The sequence below is a fragment of the Astatotilapia calliptera genome, chromosome 8 (genome assembly GCF_964374335.1).
Source record: "Astatotilapia calliptera chromosome 8, fAstCal68.1, whole genome shotgun sequence".
In the NCBI taxonomy this organism is placed as follows: domain Eukaryota; kingdom Metazoa; phylum Chordata; class Actinopteri; order Cichliformes; family Cichlidae; genus Astatotilapia; species Astatotilapia calliptera.
In genome coordinates, this window is record NC_137429.1 from 11,780,541 (window position 1) to 11,801,296 (window position 20,756).

The 20,756-nt window shown below is 39.0% G+C and overlaps 3 protein-coding genes across 3 annotated transcripts; 2 read left to right on the forward strand and 1 right to left on the reverse strand.

The window, feature by feature from the left end:
- The first annotated feature begins 627 nt into the window (after window positions 1-627).
- LOC145430390 (peptidyl-prolyl cis-trans isomerase A-like) lies at window positions 628-2,772 on the forward strand. The gene is made up of 6 exons (XM_080305460.1): window positions 628-962; window positions 1,054-1,084; window positions 1,367-1,455; window positions 1,541-1,637; window positions 2,345-2,420; window positions 2,567-2,772. Exons 1-6 carry the CDS (start codon window positions 795-797, stop codon window positions 2,700-2,702), a joined length of 597 nt encoding a protein of 198 aa, XP_080161586.1. The 5' UTR covers window positions 628-794; the 3' UTR covers window positions 2,703-2,772.
- A 1,004-nt stretch (window positions 2,773-3,776) lies between these two features.
- LOC145430389 (peptidyl-prolyl cis-trans isomerase A-like) lies at window positions 3,777-7,571 on the forward strand. Its single transcript, XM_080305459.1, has 6 exons — window positions 3,777-4,181; window positions 4,333-4,363; window positions 4,990-5,078; window positions 5,159-5,255; window positions 6,767-6,842; window positions 7,011-7,571. Exons 1-6 carry the CDS (start codon window positions 4,029-4,031, stop codon window positions 7,144-7,146), a joined length of 582 nt encoding a protein of 193 aa, XP_080161585.1. The 5' UTR covers window positions 3,777-4,028; the 3' UTR covers window positions 7,147-7,571.
- Window positions 7,572-8,109: 538 nt separating this feature from the next.
- On the reverse strand, window positions 8,110-20,523 carry LOC113028548 (zinc finger CCHC domain-containing protein 24-like). Its single transcript, XM_080305458.1, has 4 exons — window positions 19,872-20,523; window positions 18,339-18,539; window positions 9,463-9,627; window positions 8,110-9,153 (listed from the first exon to the last, which is right to left on the reverse strand). The coding sequence occupies exons 1-4, from the start codon at window positions 20,076-20,078 to the stop codon at window positions 9,040-9,042; spliced, it is 687 nt and encodes a 228-aa protein (XP_080161584.1). The 5' UTR covers window positions 20,079-20,523; the 3' UTR covers window positions 8,110-9,039.
- Window positions 20,524-20,756: the final 233 nt, after the last annotated feature.

Genomic DNA, 20,756 nt, shown 5'->3' on the forward strand with positions numbered 1-20,756 from the left:
AGTCTCTTTTTAAAACTTGTTTTATTAGTTTTAATCTTTTAACTTTATGCATCAAGCAAAAATTTCATTATATGCAACATTCTCTGACTGGAAGAAATTTGTTTAATATTTAAACCTATTTTCTGCACATTCCAGCACATAAAATTAAATATTTTTTTGTGTTTACACTCAGTCTTTCAAATAAATGCAAGTGAAACACAGCAGAAAATAAATAAAATCAGACTCAGTGGTCCTGTTGCTCTATTTTCACCTGTAAAGCAGGAGTGGGGTAGGCGGAGGTTTGCTCATGCTCTCTCTGCACTGATATATTATCCATTGTTGATCTGCACACAGCTGTTGCCACGAACGTCGCACTCGCTTAAATTAGTTGGTAAGCCATTGTATTGTATTTAAAAGTCACATCATGTGTATAAGCTAACTCACAATTGTGCTGAATTACTTTGACTGCTGCAAACACCAATGAGATATCCAAAAATGTCGCACAGGCTGGGTGGGCAGAAAGTCAATAACATTTTACTGAAACGCAACAAACAGGTTTTAAAGTAACTTAAAGTCTCTAATGAGCTAATGTTTAAAGTATATGTTCTGGATAATTCTAGCCATGGTCACGTGGCTTTTTGACACAGCAGCCGTTTTGACACAACACAGTAAAACAGGTGTTCTAAGGGACGTTAATTAAGCCTCTCAACATCATTAGAGTAGACTATCCGGTTCTCTAAGCAAACGTCCCACTTCGTATTTGTAAGCTGGCTCTGGGTGGTTGCTGACATACTTGAAGGCAGTAGCTGCACAATATGACTTTTATTAGGATGCTGCATTTACCAAACAGGAAGAAATTCTGTTCTGTGGTGTTTACGGCCGCACGTTTGTGCAGCAGCTGCCCACCAGCTGCGTGCAAAAACCCGGTGGTTTACTTTGATATTGCTGCTGACAACGAACCGCTTGGCAGAATTAGCTTTGAGGTGAGTAGGTTTAAAAAAAACAAAAACAAACAACTTTTACTTTGAAAATATGCGTTAAATCGCTGTGAGCCGTTTTCTTTTTATTTTGCAGCTTAATGCAGACGTAGTGCCAAAAACAGCAGGTAACTACTGTTTTCATCATTTGTTTATTTGTTTTAATCACAAATCACAGCAAAATGTCAAGAAAGTGCTGTTATCAGAGCTGAGGAATGGATGAGATGTTTTGTTTTGTTGGCTTCATAATTGTTTGGTCTATAAAGCAGCTGTCACAAATCCATTCAGGAGGACCTAAACTAACAGTAACAAGTCACTGTTCAAACATGAAAAATTACCGAAAGCTTTGTGTGTGTGTGTGTTTCGTCACCCGTGAGAAGGAAAAAATTTACATTTAGTCTATCCTGCAGAAAACTTCCGAGCGCTCTGTACAGGAGAACATGGCTTTGGCTACAAGGGATCCGTTTTCTTCAGGGTGATCCCTCAGTTTATATGTCAGGTAGGTTTGTTTTGTTTTGGGGGTAATTAATTTTCCCCCAATGGACTGTTGTGATATTACTACAGTGATGCGTTTTGTTTTTTAGGGTGGAGATATTATTTATAACTTTGGAGGTGGTGATAAGTCTATCTATGGAAAGAATTTTCCCGATGAGAACTTCAAGCTGAAGCACACTGGACCAGGTAATTATCCCCCTCTGTACACTGTTGCAAGTGAAAATGAAAACAATGCAGTGCTACTTATTGGTTTTCAGAAATTTCCAACTCTATAGTGCAAGTCACTTTGTCAGATTCAAATTTAACTTGGGCCATTTGTGTGCTTTTCTCACTCAAATACTTGAAAGCATATCAATATATAAGAAATGTCCATAACTTGAAGTCAAACAGATGGAGCCAACAGATTATGTGCATTTTCATTTAAATTGTAGGAATGTCCTGAGTTTCTTGCACATTTTTTTTTGTAAGGATTACACACGTTAGTCCTTCACTGTAACATTCACTGTCAATCTTTTTTCTTTTTTTAAACCAGTTTGCATTTTGAAAACTATTCACATAATATTGTTCCATTCTTCGTTTTTGTCTTGAGATTTCAAGGTCATGTTTATTTTTGTTTGTCACGCTTCAATTTACCTCATTGCTCAAAGTTACTGCCTAGTGAAGTCTATAAAGAAGCCTTGTCTGCACAAGAAATTTTGCTCCCATCACTCTGGGAGGTCCCCACAAAGTTTGCCACCAGATGGCAACATTTTAACACTTTTTTCTAACATTGATACTTGAGTGTGCTAAATAATATAAGCTGTTGTGTGCACCTGTGCCACAAGTGGAAATACTTAGTATATTCAAGGGTACTTATTTTAATCTAACTGGATATGAGTTTGTTAAATTTTAAGGTATCCTGTCCATGGCCAATGCCGGACCGAACACCAATGGATCCCAGTTCTTTATCTGCACCACTAAAACAGATTGGTACGTACTGACAAACGGAAACATATTTATAACAGCTGATACCAATGAAGCTGTGTATTTCATCCAAACTGGCTTTAATTCATATCACAGTGATATTCAGTAATGGCTTGAAGCCATTAATTGTAAGCAGTTTCTTTTTCTTTTAGGTTGGATGGCAAGTATGTTGTCTTTGGAAAAGTAAAGGAGGGAATGGATGTGGTCAAGAAAATGGAGTCTTTTGGTTCCAAGATTGGGTACACTTCAAAGAAGATCACGATCACGGACTGTGGAGAGCTCAAGTAGATTTAATGTGGATATGGTCATTGTGTAATTTCATTTCCTGGTGAATTTCAATAAAATGACCAAAGTGAAAGAGGTTGGCCTAGAGTGCTTCCTCTTTTGCTGAGTGTAGATAAATGTCACAAGTACTGTGAAAAGATTGGGGTAAAATGTAATTTTTGCCAGTGAGAGACTACTTCCAGCTGCAAATTAAAATTTGCATGGGCATAAAACTGAATGCACCCACAGTCCAATCAGTTTGTGAGGTGTTCAGCTGCATGGTCCTCAGTTTGAGAACAGGGTGGGATGCACATTCTGGGGGGGTTTACATCAGGAATGGGCATCTGGTGTTTAAAAAAAGTCTGCCATATCAGATATTGGCACTATGGCATCAACTGAGAGAAGCTTTTTATCTCTCTGCCTATAAAATGACCAGCTTTATCACGCTTTTGTACTTGGTAATATTCTAATGGCTGCTCTTTGAAATTGAGAAAAAAAAAAGAGAGCAAGAGAGAGACTGTGCATCTGCCCACAGCCCCGCATTGCTGCAGGTTGCAAAACAATCTATAAACCAAAATCTAGCTTTTACAAACTCACTGTCCAAAGCTTTGCTGCTCCCCAGCTCTACTGCTGATATCGTCGAATATTTGCAGGTTTGCAGTTTCATGCACATGGCCAGAGGTCCGTGAATTAGCTAAAGACCTCTACTCTGACATTTGTGTGTATATTCTGCTTATAGCATGATGCATGTATAACATTTGGTTACATTACAGTGACAGCAACACACTCATTTCAAACAGTTTATTTTTTATGATTGGGGTTTTAATAATAAAATAGACTTTTTATCCTGGTGATGGGTGGGGATTGTTTATGGTAAGGCATTATACAAAAAAATAAAATAATTGACATGCAAAACTGATTAAATACTGTCTGCTTCACTTTACGAACTGATTGTCTCCAGTTTCAAATTGTAAAGTTTCACGTGGTGTAGATGTTTTAGATTTTGAATTTTCAAAACGTTGTTTTTGATTGGGCTGTAACAATAGCGCATCTTGAATGATTCATTTTCATTTTAGACGAACTCGATATGGTGATCAGATGAACCATACAGACTACACAAACCTTTCTTTTACGTATGACATTAATGAAATGAGCAGCACGCAGCATAACACTACTACAACAACAATAATAATAATTTGAGTGCATAAAAAATCTCGCGTAATCTCGCGAGAAACGTAGCAGAGCTTCCGGTTGCGTAGTCAGCTTCCTCCTCTCGCGCATGTAAGCGTGATTGTAGGTCACTGTTGGTCCACCTGCGTTGAGTTATTGCATCACAGTGAGTTTATAAAGATGTTGCTTCTGTCAAACAGGATAAAGTTTTGCTCTTTAGCGTTTACAGCCGCGCGTCTGTACAGCAGCGGCCCAGCGGCAGCGAACAAAAACCCGCTGGTGTACTTTGACATTGCCGCTGACAAAGAGCCTCTTGGCAGAGTTACCTTCGAGGTGAGTAGGTTAAAAATAAGTGTTGACACTGCTTGTATTAGTTTGCATGTTAATGTTTCAGTTCGATGTCCTCACACAGTCGCTGATTTACTCTCCCCAGATTTAAAATTTTTTTAAAAATGCCTTCTGGCTGCTTCTTTTTCTTTTGCAGCTCAACGCAGAAGTCGTGCCCAAAACTGCAGGTATCTGATGTTCTCTTCCTCCTTAAACACCAAACAAGCTGGAACGAGTATCTGATCTACTCAGACTTAAAGAAAAGATGATGGTGTACCTGAACTTGACTAAGTTTAACTTGACACACCAAATGTGTGTGTGAATCGACAGGTTGTCACTTTGATTATGTTAGAACAGTTTTTTTTGACTTTCTGCCAAAGCTTGCCTATTTGGTTTGTAAATCAGAAGAAACATTCTAAGAGAATAACAATGTGTTGTCACAACAGAAGATAAAAGATTGTTATTCACTTTTTTTATGTTAAACCTGAAAAACAGGAGATTGCCACATTTAAACTAGAACCACAAATTTAAAAGGTGAGACTCATGATCATCAAAAAGGCTGCAAATTTTATTCTGTTCTGTTGATAACTGAGCAGTTTGTGGCATTCTTACACTGTTACAGGCACACTTTTTCATCTTTTAGGAAGATTTCATCAGAAATATTTCAGGGTTGCTAATAAATATCGAAAAGTCTAAGAAAAAATAACTCTGCTGTTTAGGATTTTGCTTGTGCTTTATTCTAACGTAACTGTTCTGTCTACTGTGTGGATTCAAACATAAGAAGGCAGACACTGACATGAAGGCTCTCTTGCAGAAAACTTCCGAGCGCTGTGCACAGGAGAGCATGGCTTTGGTTATAAGGGTTCAATTTTCCACAGAGTGATCCCTCAGTTCATGTGCCAGGTAGGCTTTAATGTTTCTCTCCTTTTGTTTTCCTGTGTCCTATGAGGGTCCAATTACAGTCACACGTTTTGTGTTTTCAGGGTGGAGACTTCACGAACCACAACGGAACTGGAGGAAAATCGATCTACGGAAGGACGTTTCCCGACGAGAACTTCCAACTGAAGCACACTGGGCCAGGCAAGTATTTACATCATTTCAGTTTTTCCTTGGGAACCAAAAGGACGATGGGGTTGTACAAAACCAAATACACTCTTACAGGTTATAATACATTGCATCTAATATAATGCATACACAGCACAATGTGATATACTACACATGATGGTACAATCTCAGGCTACAGTGTTTGTGACTGGTGTTTTGCTGGTAGTAAATGGAGTAAACTGTAATTTTCCAGAGCAAAAATGAGATGGGCCATGACCAGATTAAATATGCATGCATCTCAAGTTAAATTTAGCAATTCTGTAAATATTATGGATACTGTGATTGTTATTTTTTTATTTTTTTGTATCAATTTACTGGAAAATTACCCAATGCTGTCCTCCATTGTAATGTGGGATAGTCACATTTGTCTTCTGCCACCAGGTGGCAACATTTTAAATGGTGGATTTTCTGACGGTGATATTTGAGTGTGCTATATAATCAGTGTTGGGAAGGTTACTTTTAAAATGTATTCCAATACAGAATACATGCCCCAAAATGTATTCTGTAACGTATTCCGTTACGTTACTCAATGACAGTAACGTATTCTGAATACTTTGGATTACTTAATATATTATCGTGCTTTTTACAACAACGTGAATGTACTATTGCTGTGTGATTTATTACTATTACTGAAGGTCCGCGACTCCGAACTGTAGTAAAGGGACCTCTGACTAATACGGCGGGGTCCCTGTCGGCTCATAGCCGAAAAATAGCTTTACTTTGTTGTGTGGGTCAATTTTTCTTGCGAGAGACAGAGAGAGGCGTTGAAAGACTGCTCCAGCGGAACTTATTGTTTTCGGAGGAAAACACGAACACGGTGTACAGTCGAGTCTTAATAGCTTACTTACAACTGGGCTCATCAGGCACTCTTCTTGGCTGCAGTGGTTATTTATTTACATGCTTCCAGCTCCCGTTTTTCCTCGACGACAACTCGTACCTTTCCACTCGCCTTTTTCTCCCTCCTCGCGCTCACAGACCCATAACGTGTATGGCAGTCCATTCTCCCTGCAACACGGACTACACTGCCCATGATGCTACATTCTTTAGAGCTATGCTTGTAGCATTCTGCCTGTTAGCTTAGCACAACAACAACAACGAAAAGGCGCTCTCTCACCCAGGAAACACACAGTCGCAGAAAGAGAGAGAGAGCGTCGCCCTGTAACCATGGCAACCGTAACGCTGCCGCCTGGAACGAAAGAACGTAGCTGTCAAACAAAACCCAAACAGTCCTGACCCGCGACAAAATGAAACAGGAAAAAACCGCAGTGTAATCCATTTATTTCAACAAAGTAACTGTATTCTGAATACCACCTTTTTAAACGGTAACTGTAACGGAATACAGTTACTCATATTTTGTATTCTAAATACGTAACGGCGGTACATGTATTCCGTTACTCCCCAACACTGTATATAATATAATATGTTGTGTAGATGTGTGGCTTAAGTGAAAATACGTACTTTAATGAATGAATTTGTTCAATTGTAAGGTATCTTGTCTATGGCCAATGCTGGACCAAACACCAATGGATCCCAGTTCTTCATCTGCACAGCTAAAACACAATGGTACGTACTGATAAACATAAAATGTAGGAGATGAAGCTAGTGAAGTTCTTCTTCATCAGTCTGTGCCTCCACCTAATAAAATGTGAGTCGGTCAGACTCCTTAGGTGCTTCATGGATCATGTCATTATCCAGGGCAGCTATATTAAAATAAGCGTCTTCTTCATTTAGGCTGGATGGCAAGCATGTTGTCTTTGGCAGCGTGAAGGAGGGAATGGATGTAGTCAAGAGAGCGGAGTCTTACGGTTCACGGACTGGGCGAACCTCCAAGAAGATCACTATCACAGACTGTGGACAGCTCGACTAGACTCCGTGTGGACGTGTCCGTAGTCTCATCTCCTGCTGTAATTTCAATAAATGCAAGAGTGAAAGAGGGTCTTTCTTCAGTCAGCGAACAGGGTGCTATCTCTGTTTGCTGACAGATCATTTCAGAACATTTTTTGTTTAGGTTTTTGTGTTTATATGCTGTATTACTCAAGTAATGGCCAACACACGTGTTTGCTTTAAATGTGAACTTGATAGATCAAAAATAATGAATGATCCTAATATGTGACAAAGCTTGTGAATTTAGCAATATAAACTTGAACTAATTTTGCAAAAAAAAATACATTTGTAAAAACAAAACCCTTTTCTAAACATGTGATTTTTAACAAAGGTGTAAAAATTTAAAATTTCCTTAAAAATGAAATTTTGCACGTCAGCAAACTGGCTGAAATAAAACTTATTTCAGTAGTGCCTACATTTTATTGGAGATGTTGGGAAAATATTCTTTCTGAACTATCCTGAGGAGAAGTTCAGAAGCAGGTACAATTTGTATATGTAAAAAAAAAAAATACAATGAGGTACAAAGAGAGGAGCTATGGTATTGTATGAAGAAAAAAAGAGTGGCAGAAAGTGTATGTGGGCAACAAAATGACTGAGATGTGATAGGAATGACATGAGTTTAACGTGAAGTTAGGATTCACTTCACTCTACATTGATCTCTTGTATATAGTGTAATGGACAGGCTGACAGATGTTCACAGAATGTGGAAATTTAGAGTTGTTAGGCAGGAGGAAAAGAGGAAGAACACACAGGCTTGGTGTGACAAAAGAGGATGCGATGGATGGATGGAGGCCGATCATTTTATTTTTTTTAATTATAAGATTACCTGTGATTGTATTTGATGATACTGAAGCCATATATCAGTAAGTTATTCTCTGTAGTCCCCCCTCATGATATGATGTGCTTACATCCTTACTTGAGATGTAGAGATGAGATCAGAAACCGATCACGTTTAAATCAATTTTAATGCAAATATTTCAATAGAGAAGCATCCATCTCATGGGTTATACAAATGAAGGCACATTAAATTTAACAGTTTACAAGTTAAAGGGTATTTCTGTTCCATACTCATTTATTAGCAAGTCCAGTGAAAAATACCCTGAAAAGCACCACTCACATGCAACCCTTCACTTATCACCGTTTGTTACATTCACTTTTTTTTACTGTCACATGTTATATACTACATTATGACCATAAGCACTTTGGCGAGTCTTTTAGCACTGGGTGCCAAAATACAGTTGCTGTAAGTTACTATTAGAAAAATTTCTACACTGCATATTTAAAACTTTGGAGCCACAAACTACCTGACGAGTGTTTTCCCCATAAACTGTAGCACGTAGTATAAAAGAACTTAATGTTAGTTGACTAATATATTCCTTCACAAAGAGTAATATTCAACAAAATAGTATGGCTTAAAACATATATTAGAAAAATGATGTACCCACCAATACTAATAATACAGAGGACAAGGCAGATATACATTATTACTGCATAACCGTCTTGGTAGACTTGCATATTTTATACAAAAACATTTAAGTTATTTCTGAAATATATACACATGTAAAAGAACCTCTATATGAAAGCTGTTCCAAGAAGTTGCTCACAAGTGAAGAAAGTAAAGTTTCTTAATTCACAGTTGGCTCAAAGTTCAGACTTCAAATGAATATTCACATAATGAAAACCGAGTATCTTACAAGAACCCAGCAAACACAATCTCCACTGATACTACTGAAACCAGAGTCAGAGGGTATTTCATGAAAGCGTGAGATGCATTACTGCACTATAGATGTTGTAGCTTTAGTAAATAAAATATAGCTGTCGTAGCTATGTGTGTTTCATGAAGCTTTGGAGCAGTGTGTTAGGCAAACTGAATGTGTTATTGCACTCGGCGGCAGTAGTAGCCAAGGACTTTGCATTTTTCACACAGGTGCTGCGGATGCTCTTTACTCTGGTCAGACACATCCAACCCATCCGGCTTCTCCAGAGGTCTCTGGAACAAAGAAACTGGAAATTAATGACCTGCATACACAGAAATTGCCAATTAGTCCTAGGTCCAAGAAAGACATGAGAAACAGACAAGCTATGCCATTTGTAAGCTTATATAAGGATAAGACAGAGGTATCTGCAGCTAATGTATCCAAAATTTGAACAATTCACCTTTTTAAAGTCAGTCCTGGCCTCAATGGTCAAGCTACAAAAAAGTGGATTTGATTGCATAGATTGAATACATGTAAAGATTTGATGTGCAGGACCAATGAGCTGTCCCAGTCTCCTGATGCCCTGTGTTCTGATGCATTACCTGCTTGTGAGGGTAAACGTTGATGTGGCACTTGATACATTCTTGTCCCATGTTGGCCCAGGAGTTCCCGCTCATCCACTTCCTCTTGCATTTTGGACATTTATACTCTCCAAAACACCTCTTTTTTCCCTGATAAGGGGTCAGGCCCTCGCCTTTGGGTCGAGCCTGAAAAGAAGAAAAATTATACATGTCTATCACCGCTTTTAACGGGGGAAACCTATGCAATGACCCATTTTTTCTTTGCATGGCAGCCAGTTCAAAGCTTCATGTAATTATAAAACATCCTGATAGCAGAACTGTTGGTGGTCAGGAGAATTTATCGAGAGGGTTTTTTTTTTTCAGCAATGGGATGATTATGTTTTGTCAAATGATTTGCTTTGGTACTTTAACAATCCTAAAAGGATTGACTTATATTACAAAGTAATCTAATCAAAGGAAACTTATTTTAGAGGGATATTGTAGGAAATTACAAGACTCTTGGTTCTATGAAAGCAAACAGAAAAGTTTCAGTGGTTAATTCCAAAGATGTTAGATGATATTGTATGTTGTAATTTATTTGCTGGACACAAAAAGAGTCTCAGCTTTCCCATTAGAAATGAACTCCCTCCCTCCAGCTGTGTTCCCAGGAGACTGTAAAGGAGGCCCTAGCCTGCGGAGGGACCAATTGGAGAGGGCTTACTTCTATAGGACAAATACCTTAGGCTATCAGTCATCCCTCCCAGCTGGCCACAATCCTCCAATCAGAACACAAAGACCTTAGCAGGGAGGAAATAAAACCCAGATGAACTCTGCACTGGTGTAACATGACAAAATTCTAAGCCCATCACCGAAAAGAAAAAAGAAAATCCTCTCGACAAGACTGGTTTGAATTAAAAGCATCTTGGATGAAAAGTAGGGCAAGTCAAAATTAAGATCGAATCAGGCCTGAATCCACAACAACAGAGAAGTTCACATAATGCTTTGCTTTTATTTCACCGCAGAAACATATGTCAGGTTCAAAGCTTCTCACTGATCATTTCCAATTTTATTCATTTCCAGGCCTTAATATGTGAAAACAGGTTGTGAAGTTCCATCAGCCAAATCTCTAACTGCTAAATGCGCTGTGAATCATTTTGAAGCATGTGTTTGCCTCATTCGGCCACCAAGGGGCACTATGGGAGATCGCTTTTGATGCTTGCCCTTGTTCTCAAGCATACAGAGACAGCAGACAGATTATCGTTTTCCTGAAGAAGGAAACAGCTTTCACTCTTCAAAACAAGCAAAACAAACTCTACCTAAAGTCTGGAGCCCACAGGGCAGCGAGGGGCACTGCACACGCTGTAGTTTCCACTGCCCTGATCAAAGATGTCACACTGACAGCCAACAAATGAAAACACACTTTTGACCTGGAAGTGAATGGACACTCTCAATGGAAAGCAGGAAAGATTGACTGAATCCATCAGATCAGTGGGCCATTTTCGCATACATATGACACTGTATATACACACATCAGGCTGAACTCTCTTAGTAAGACTTTATTCTTTCTTGTAATTTCTTTAAGTAGACTTCAGGAATACTTCTCCAGGCTATTTGAAGGACATTCAAAGCTCTTCTTTAGATGTTGGCTGCCTTTTGCTCTGTTCTCTGTGAAGATGATTGCACACTGCTTCAAAAATGTTAAGGTCTGGGCTCTGGGGAGGCCAATCCATGACTTACACTATCCCACTGTGTTTTTTTCTATCCAGATAAGCTTTTACTTTATTGGTAGCGTGTTTGGGATCACTGTCATCCTCAAAAATGAAGCCACTGACAAACAGATGCTTTCCAGATGGTTTTGCATGGTGGATAAATCTTTGAAAATACATTTCTGCGCTCTTCATTTCATCAGTTCTGACACAATCTCTAACACCACTGACTGAAATACAGCCCAAAACCAGAGTCTCCACCATGTTTTATAGATTACTGTTGACACTCACTGTTCCACCTCCTCCTTACATACTGATGCTGTTTTGAATCAGACATTTCAAATTTAAATTCATCACTCCACAAGACCTGTTGCAACTGATTTTCAGTCCAGTTCTTGTGTAATTTGGCATATCTCATCCTTTTCCGCCTGTTTCCCTTCCTTAAGAATGGCTTCTTGACAGCCCCCCTCCCACTGAGACCATTACTGATGAGGCTTAAGATTTTCAGTAAAAAGCCTGTACACAGTTGTGTCCATGTGTAAATAGTACGTGTAATTAAGTTACGCCTTCTTATGCCTTTCATTTCATTTAGGCAGCATTTTTACAGCAAGTTACAAGCCATTTGAAGTAATTGCCTTTGAAGCAGTTCCTGATATAGCACACAGCAGAAGCTATCTTCTCCTTCTGCTGTGTGCTATATCAAAATCTGCATTCCTGATATGTAGAAAAGTTAAGGACTGCAGCACTACTAATATCAGCTAAGGCAGCTGGGTTTGGTCTTTGTTTGCAGAGGTTACTTTACTTCCATTGCCTGTGTTTTTTAGACTTGGTGCAGTTTCTGAGAACAATTTTCATTCAATTCAATTTTCTTTGTCATACACAGAAAATAAAACACATAGAAACAAACAGCAGGCCTAAAACCCCAAAACCTTTCAGTCTGAAACCACATGTGAGAAACTCTTTTAAGATAAATAAGTTGTGAAATTCATTTATTATGTGAATTATAACATATTCAGTTTCACAGCCAATACTTATGTTGTCTTATTTAAATTAGCCCCAGACTGCATAGAGGGATGTAAAGCCAGATTTGTAGGCTGCAGCAGATAAGCTTGGCCCAGATCCTTGTAGCCTGGTGAGAGAGACCCAGGAGGTGGCTGCCTCCCTCTGCCATCATCTGGAAACCATCAGGATAAACAATGGACTACTCCAAATCCCCCCCCCCTCCCCCGTCTCCATTCGCCAGTCCCTCATTCACTCTCCCCTACTCCCATACCCCCACGAGAGAATTCATCCTGGAGAACTCAGCACAGCTAAGCCGACTGGATACCATGTGGTCAATTACTCCACACTAACAAACCCACCACACTCTGTCCCTCGCTGGGTTTAATTTGTGTCAGACCCCCACAGCATCCATGGAGAAGTCCAGCTGTTAAGCAAAGCAAAACAACACAATCATGCCTGGGCTGACCACCGCAGCAAAAGGTCGCCTGTGTTTTAAAGACTCTTGTGCTGATTTAAGAGATAGTTTTCATTATCTTGTGAAATCAACTCTCCAGGAGGGTTAAGAGCAACAAATGCCTCAATTCCCACGAGCCCCAAAGAGAGGCTATTAAAACAGCTGCGTTTTTAAGAGGACAAATTTGATGGCAGCAGTAAACCAAAATTCAACTGGTTATGGCTTCTCAAATATGACGATGTGCTGCTTTTTAGTTTTATGTGATTATCAAACAAATATTTAGGGCTTTAGCAGCATTTGTCAAATAAAACTAATTAGAAGACATCATCTTAGGCTGGATTCTAGTTTGTTGAGCAGCTGCTTATTTTAAAAGTGATAACATTACGACGTGCCTACTTTTAAACCTGAGCAACTTTTACAAGGCTGTCTTTTTCACCATAGTGCATATTTTAAAAACTGAAACAAATGTTCCAATTCATAAATAATCAACACATCTGAGTAAGTTTGGATGCCCTAGGGGTTCACAGCTGTTATGAAGAAATAATGAAATAATAATTTAACATCTGATACATCAGCTGTAGTCCATCTAAATAAAAAAAAAAGGATAAAAACTCCATATAACAAACAAATATGCCACAGTCTTTTGCAAACCTAGTGGCGTGCCTACCACTTAAAATATAGGATGTGTCGACTTATGCACTGTTCTCTGAAGAATTGCTCTAACTTGCTTTACTTTGACTCGTTTTGAATAGATGATCCCGAGTTTAATAAAGTTTTTCTAGCAGCTTCACCACGACCGTGGGCTCAAACCACAGAGCAGTGATTCGAGGAAATAAGATATCAGTCTCTTCCTGGCCAGTAGATGCTGACTTATGTCTTACACAATGGTGTTTCCTCTTTTCCAGAGCAAATCAAGGCCAAATGTTCCACTTACGGAAACATCAAGATGTCAAAAGATTCTTTTATGCAGATACAGCCCGAAGCTGTGATCTTTCTGCAAAGCTTTTCTACAAATGTTGCACATTTGAAACACAGAGTGGATGAACTTTTCTTTAATCCAACATGAATATGATTAGATACAAACATCTGGAGGCCAAAGAGCAGATGACTGGTTCTGTAGTGCTGTAGAGTTTTAATCAATCAGACCCAGTGTTGAAAGCACACAGAGCAAGGAGAATGATTATCACACAGACATATGGACATTTTCTATGCATCTCAAATGCAGGAGTCTGGGGGGGACCAAGCCATTTGATTGGTCCAGAATCTGACTGAGCTCCACTGAACTATAGGTATTATGTTTCTCAAAAGACTGAATGACAGGAACAGATGGTGGGTTGGAACAGCAAAATATGTCCAATTTCAGTTCAATATGTGTTTGAGTAACATTTAGGAAAATATTAAAAACATGGAACCATAATAAAAGTGATCTCTACAGCATTTTTCCTATATGTGTTCCTTAGCCTTGAGCCGACGATACTCTTTATCATATGAAGGCTATCTATCCTGAATTCCAGGGTTTCCCCTATCTTTTGCATCATCCTCAGCAGATGTTTAACCAGAAGTGCCAGGCAGGATATTGTGTGTAGATAAGACAGTTATCACCAGTGAAAACAAAAGGACCACAGCAACAGTAATCAGACAGGGTTACATGAGATTGTCCAGTTCAGCGTCGTTCACTTTATCCAGCCCAAAACGAATCTGATACTCACCTAATTTCAGTCAATTAAAAACTTTGTAAATATTGAGATCATCCTCCTGTAATTTCATTTTATAGTACATTTCTCAGAAGTACCAAATACAGTTGAATACTGTTTTATGTTTAAACTTTTGGTTTTTTGGTAAATGCATCATTGCCAAGATCAGAATGCTGACTGGCCTGTATGCCTGTATGCAAACATATAGATCTACATCTAGCTAAAAGACTTTAAACACAAGCAAACAGCTGGACTGTGTTGATCCAAAAATAAAAATAAAACATCTGCCTATCATTAGCTTGCATGATAATTATTAACACTGTGTATCTTGTCTTACATCTAAAAATAGAAAGTGCAAACACAACAAATTAACATTATGTTAAATGTTGGACATATAAGTGGTGCAGCACAGACTAAAAAGACTGAGAACTAAAAATATGTTTATGTTCAAAGGCCAATGATCAGATCAAGAAGTTTCTTTTGTAATCTCTGCAACTAATTTTCAAAGCAGACTTTTCCCCTCCATTCAAGTGTGATTAAACTGTAACAGTAAAGACCTACATGCACTTCCTATGTTACCCAGAAGTTTGCAAAAACGGATGCAGTCATCTCAGTGTAGCTAGAGTTCGTTCGCCACTGCCCTGCACTGACAGAAAGGCGAGAGAGACAGAGATGACTCCAGCCAAGCAGCACTGTGCGAACAATACAGCCTGACTTCCTGACCTTTGGTTCCACAGCCCCTCTGCAGAAACAATGCTCTCCTTATTTATCACAGGCCCTTCCCACCATGCACCCATTTACTGTCAGCACTCTGTCACTTGTGTACTTTCTTTACTGTAAGCAGGTCGAGCTACTTAACTGGGATGAGGACATTAAAATGTGACCCTAAGTTAAAGGGAAAAACCACGTAAACCCTCGATGAGTACCTGTCGTTTGCTTGGAAATGTGAATCTTAAAGACAATATAGTATGAAGGATTTTTAACTTTTTTAAAACTATTTTTCTGCAATCCTAAGACATCAAAAGCATACTAAAAGCATACTAAACTTCAGTTGGCTAAAAATGCCTCAGATTCCAACCAGCGAGAACAAAAAGCAGTTTGTTGATTAGGCACAGCTTCAGACGAACGTTCATCACAACTTCAACTAAAGAGACCTTTTGTCATGGCGACAGCTCCGTAATCATCCCTTTGGGTCTGAAATATTAGCAACACATGATAAAATCTGACATCATTTTTCTAAAGCAGAGCAAGAGTGGCAAAAAGCCAGGAGGAAAAATGGTTTCCAGATTTTGCATAATTTAAAGAGTATAGCAATAAAGCAGAATCGTAAATATCTCTGACAATTCCTTTGACGTTTCAATCGTCTCATGAAGCAAGTAACCCAACGCTCCACAGTGCTGTCAGCACGATGTTAACTATTGAAATGCCAAATGGCAGCATTAGCATTTTCTCTTATACCTAAAACTTTTTATTTTTTTTCATTACCTGCCATGTATTTGTCGTATAATTTTAGACTTGATGTTCCAGAAAATGCTTTTAAGGCTTCAGGCACAGACTTCCTGTGTGGATCCTTCTCTCATCTTACTGAGCCATGACATCCTTTGATTCCTATCCACTGCAGCTCCACAAAATGTTCCCTGTCTCCTAGCGTCAGACTCAGCCTAAAGACTTACTCACAATACACCAAGGTACAAACAGATAATCACAACTTACAGATGAAGATTGTGACGCAGCTTATCTCATAAAAATTCTAAACCTCAAGTTGTGTAAAGCACAACGGCACAATAGTTACTGCTGCTTCGTTAGAGCTCCACTCGTAGCCTGTTGTGTTAAGTTTCTACATTTACCCACTTTCACTGGTTGCTACAGCTTCGTCCACAGTCCAAACACATTCCTGATTTGTATTTGTGGATCTGATAATGTATAGTTATCTTAATTTCTGTGTTAGCCCATGCTTTAGCATAACAGGAAGTGTTGTCAATATTTCTACCAAGTGTCTGTGGCTTTAAAGTGTGTGATTAGGACCTTCTTTGATACACTTAGATGAAGATGTGATTCATGACACCAAAGAAAAATACAGAATATACACCTACTTTTCATAGCAATTGGCAGGTGTTCACAGATGTGAATGTGCGAAGAGCTATAAAGTCACTGCACATGTGCTGTCAGCATTCCTTACATTCCTATATGGGCTGTATTCTGTGCTAGAGTACACTAATCTACCATGTGTTGGCAGAGTCAAGACTTTAGGAGAGAACGATCAAACTCGAGGGAGAAAAAAGAGATTCGTACTCATTGTTTTTGAGTGAAAGAATTGTTTGGAGAATGTGTTTGTTCCTTATATATTAAGAAATAGATAAGAAGTTTGATATCACTCTCACATTAAAACATGTAGGTCATCTGGAATGATAGCTTAATTTAGCTTAGCATAAAAAGAGCAATTGGTGTAGGGTAGAATCACTAGATTCCCTACCAGCTCCTCTAAAGCATAGTAATGCTATCTACAATGTTTGGTTTTTGCAAAAAGCATAAAACCAGTAATTATAAGCAGTTGTGTTCTTTTTGACAGAGCTAAACTGGCTCTCCCCATTTCCCGTCTTTATGCTAACACTGGCTCACAGTCTATAGTATTTCTATGCTACTAGCTTTAACAGACATAAAGCTAGCAGCATTCCCATTCACAAGAAAGCAAATGGGTTTAAGCACACCTAACAGGTATTTGTCACACAGTTTAAAAAAAAGGCTACCTTGTGTTATTAATAACATGCTTTAAATGTTTTATCTAATTAACTGTGATTTAGCATCGGTTAGCATAGTCTTGGTTCAGTGCAAAATCTCAGCCTAAAATCTTGGTAGCTGTTAAAAGGTGATCACATTGGGTTTACTATTTAATTAACTTTAACCTGCTTATAACTACTTCAAACCAACTTTTAACCCATTTTTATTTTTCCATGCTGTTTGTGCTTGAGGGTCTGCTGTTGCTCTCCTCATACTGGACTTTCCATGCACATGGAAAGGTGGGAAACTCCCAGAACGGAGCCAAATATGATTTGCTGCAAATGGAATAGCAATCTTCTTTTGACTTTTTCTGAAAGTCTCAAACTGCTATTGTTATATGTCACCCCCAAAAAGAGATTGATATTCTTAAAAATATGTTTAACTTGGCTTTTCTGATAGATGGAACTTGACAAACACTAAAATAACTGAAACTGATCACCCAGTATTATAGTCTGTGGTATTATAAAAGGAGGTTGCTGTTTTCAGATTTTGCAAAAAAAAGCAATTTCTACTTTAAAAAAAAAAAAAAAAAAAGCTACCTAATCACTAGCCATGTTTGGAGAGGGATATCCTGTGTGACATGGTATTACAAGATATCTATCTATATATCGCCAGACAGAGAGTGTGTGTGTGTGTGTGTGTGTGATTCAGTTGGATAAGCAGAAAAAAGGATGGATGGGTGGATGGATATATAGATACATTTGATTAGTAAAAGTTGACCTGCTATTTTAAATTCAAGTTTTTGCTTCTTTGTTTCTTGGACACATCCTGTCCATCAGTCATTTTATTATTTCTATTACACCTAACAAATGTCAAGCATTTCCTTCAGAACATGATCAATGGGGAACCACAGCTGCACATAAAGCACTGGTAATATTTCTTTCATGTTTGGAGTGGAGGTCGTGCCTAGTTCCACAGAAAAACCTATCATCTTTCATTAAGGCCAGCACCGAGATCCAATCTGGCATCTGCTGCTCATTACCAACCTGTGGTGGTACACCTAATTCAAATATGTGCTGAGGACTGTATTTCACACTAAAAAAAAAAGAATAATACAAACATAATACTCTAACTTGGAATGTAGAGTTTAAATTGAGTGCAGTACAATTGTGAAAGAATACCTAGAAATGTGACAAAGAAACTGGATGTGATTTGTTGGATTTGTCATCACATTTACTTTACAAATGTATTATTCATGCAGCACGTCACATGCGTTTGATAGACAGCTCAAATGAGCCACATATTGTGCAGCTGTTTGATGTAAAGTGTCACTGTGTGTCTCACCTGAGGGCAGTCTTTGATGTAGTGTCCTTTGTTGAAACAAAGGTGGCATAGGTAGTTGGGTGGCGGCCTTTTGCTGGGCTTCCGTGTCTCAGGAGACAGGGAAAGGTCTGAGAAATGGTCTGCCAGTGAGCTCAGGCCATCCACAATATTGTTGAGAGATCCATAAGGTGAAGTCCTCTTGTAGAAATTATTGTTCAAGCTCTATCAGAGAAAAGCAACGCCCCCCACCCAAACAAATCATAATTATTTTTCCATTGATACGCGCTCTTAACTATGTCTACAAATGTCCGAAGCTCATAAGTAATGCCCAACATAACTTCCAAAAGGCCAAGGTAGTGTATTCAAATAGCTTCAAAATCAATCAAAACACAGAAATACTCAACTATCAGAGGTAAAAACTGTAAGATTTTTACTTTGGAGTTAGCAGATTTTGGCTTTTTTGTTTGACAGATGGTTGTTTAATTTTTGATTTTACTCATTTCATCAGTTTTAGCTCTACACAAGAGTGTTTGCCATATCCCCAAAACACAGAAAGTTACAGAAGGTTATTGTTGTGACTCTGCTATAAAAGAACATTTCACGGGGTCTGTCAGTCCATCACCCTGATTGATTCTCCTGTTTGTCTCCCTGACAGTAGCCAACCTTATTTGATTTCTGCAGATGTGCAGTCCTTACTGTGTGAACCAATAGTGTCCATTTCCTCATTAGAACAAAATGCCTTTGTCATGCATTCTTACAAATGGTTCTTCTGGCACGACATAATCAGCATCATTGTGCTTCTAGAGGAGATGGGTGCTATGGCACTGCAGGGCCAACCAACATGAAGAACAGCCTGCGGACACTGTTTACTCTGAAGGCATCGCACAATAACGAATTGTGGTCAGATGCACATGTGCTTTAGAGCAGTGAGATCTTATGCAAGAGACAGCAAACCACTAGATATCTTGGCATGCGTGAAGTTAAAGCACACACGCCAGATATGTGGAAATGTCTCATGTCTCAAGTAAAAACTTGTGGATTTAGATGTCAAAATTTAAAGAAAACATCACAAAGTACTCAGTTTGTTTAAAAAAAATCCTTATCTCTTTCTTCAATTAGTCAGTAGTTTATTAAGCACTGAATTAACACTGTATACCGCTCTAACCATGCAGAGGCCAAGGGGCTGGGGTGGCTAACTCTAACATTTTTGAAAGCTTGTGAGAGGTCTTTCTCAACCTACCATTCCCCCGTCTGGCTGACACCAGAACAGTCTGAACACACTCAGGCACTATATCTGGGTACAAAACGCATATTCATATGCTACCCAGTCACCGCAGGGCAACCCAAATGAAGGCATGCAGGTGAGGTTTGCAGTATGGGCAGCAAAGTAACCAAGGCTGAAATATCTGAGAAGAACATTCAGGGAGAGATTTGCAGCAAATAAATAAATAAATAAATAAAAAATAACATTAAAGATAAAGATTTAATCCAAATACGGAGATAATAACCTGCCATCGCAACTTAATGATTGAGACAGCATCACATGCGTTCTACCTCACTGCTCAGATGGAAGAAGTTGTTGAGATAGTTGGAGCTCAGATCAGCTGCGCTGCGCTTGGAGGTGCTCACGTCCAGAGGAGAGGAGTCCGACTCGACTTTGAAGCCGTCAAAAGCGCTACTCGGCGTGTCTTGTAAGGACATGTAGACCCAGCTGAGAAGCTGCGCGGGCTGGTACACACCAGTCTCTACGGCAGACATCATGGTGTCTTCTGGAGGTCTGCGCCTCTCCTCTTAAAACAGCACCGTCAGAACCGCCGGTTTCTCTGGACAACCCAACTTCTTCCAGTCATCCCCCTGCAGCGCCTGACTGGGCGTAATCTCTGCGTGTGTTCACCTGGGGGAAGCCCTGGGAGGAGGACTCCACTAACAGGAGAGAAGTCACGGGAGGGGCTCGGTGTAAGTTTGAAATGGAAAGGCTGTATGGCAGCTGGAGGACTGGAGCAGCAAACAGGCAAGGACTCTGCGTTGCGTCACAGAGAATAGGAGGGCCAACATGAGTTTGCATCTCTTTCTGATTACCTTCGCTGGCATCTGTATTAAGAAGGGAACTTCTTTGTACTTGTTTAATCGTCTAAATATAACGCAAGTGATGATGATAATTTTTTTTAAAAAGCCACATTAAACTTATATGAGATTTCACATATTTACAAAAGTGCTTTATATTTCTTTTGTTTAATATCTAAACTTCATGTCGAGTTTTCAATTCCTTCATTCGTGAGAGTGTCGATAAACTTCTTCATGTTTACTATAATTAATGATTTCCAGATATAAAACGCACACAAAATTGCTTTGGTGTCAGCTCAAAGTGGATTTGAGCTGATGAAAAGCCCAGTGGATTATAATGAGGAAGTGGGCTGCTGCCATCTAGTGCTTCATACT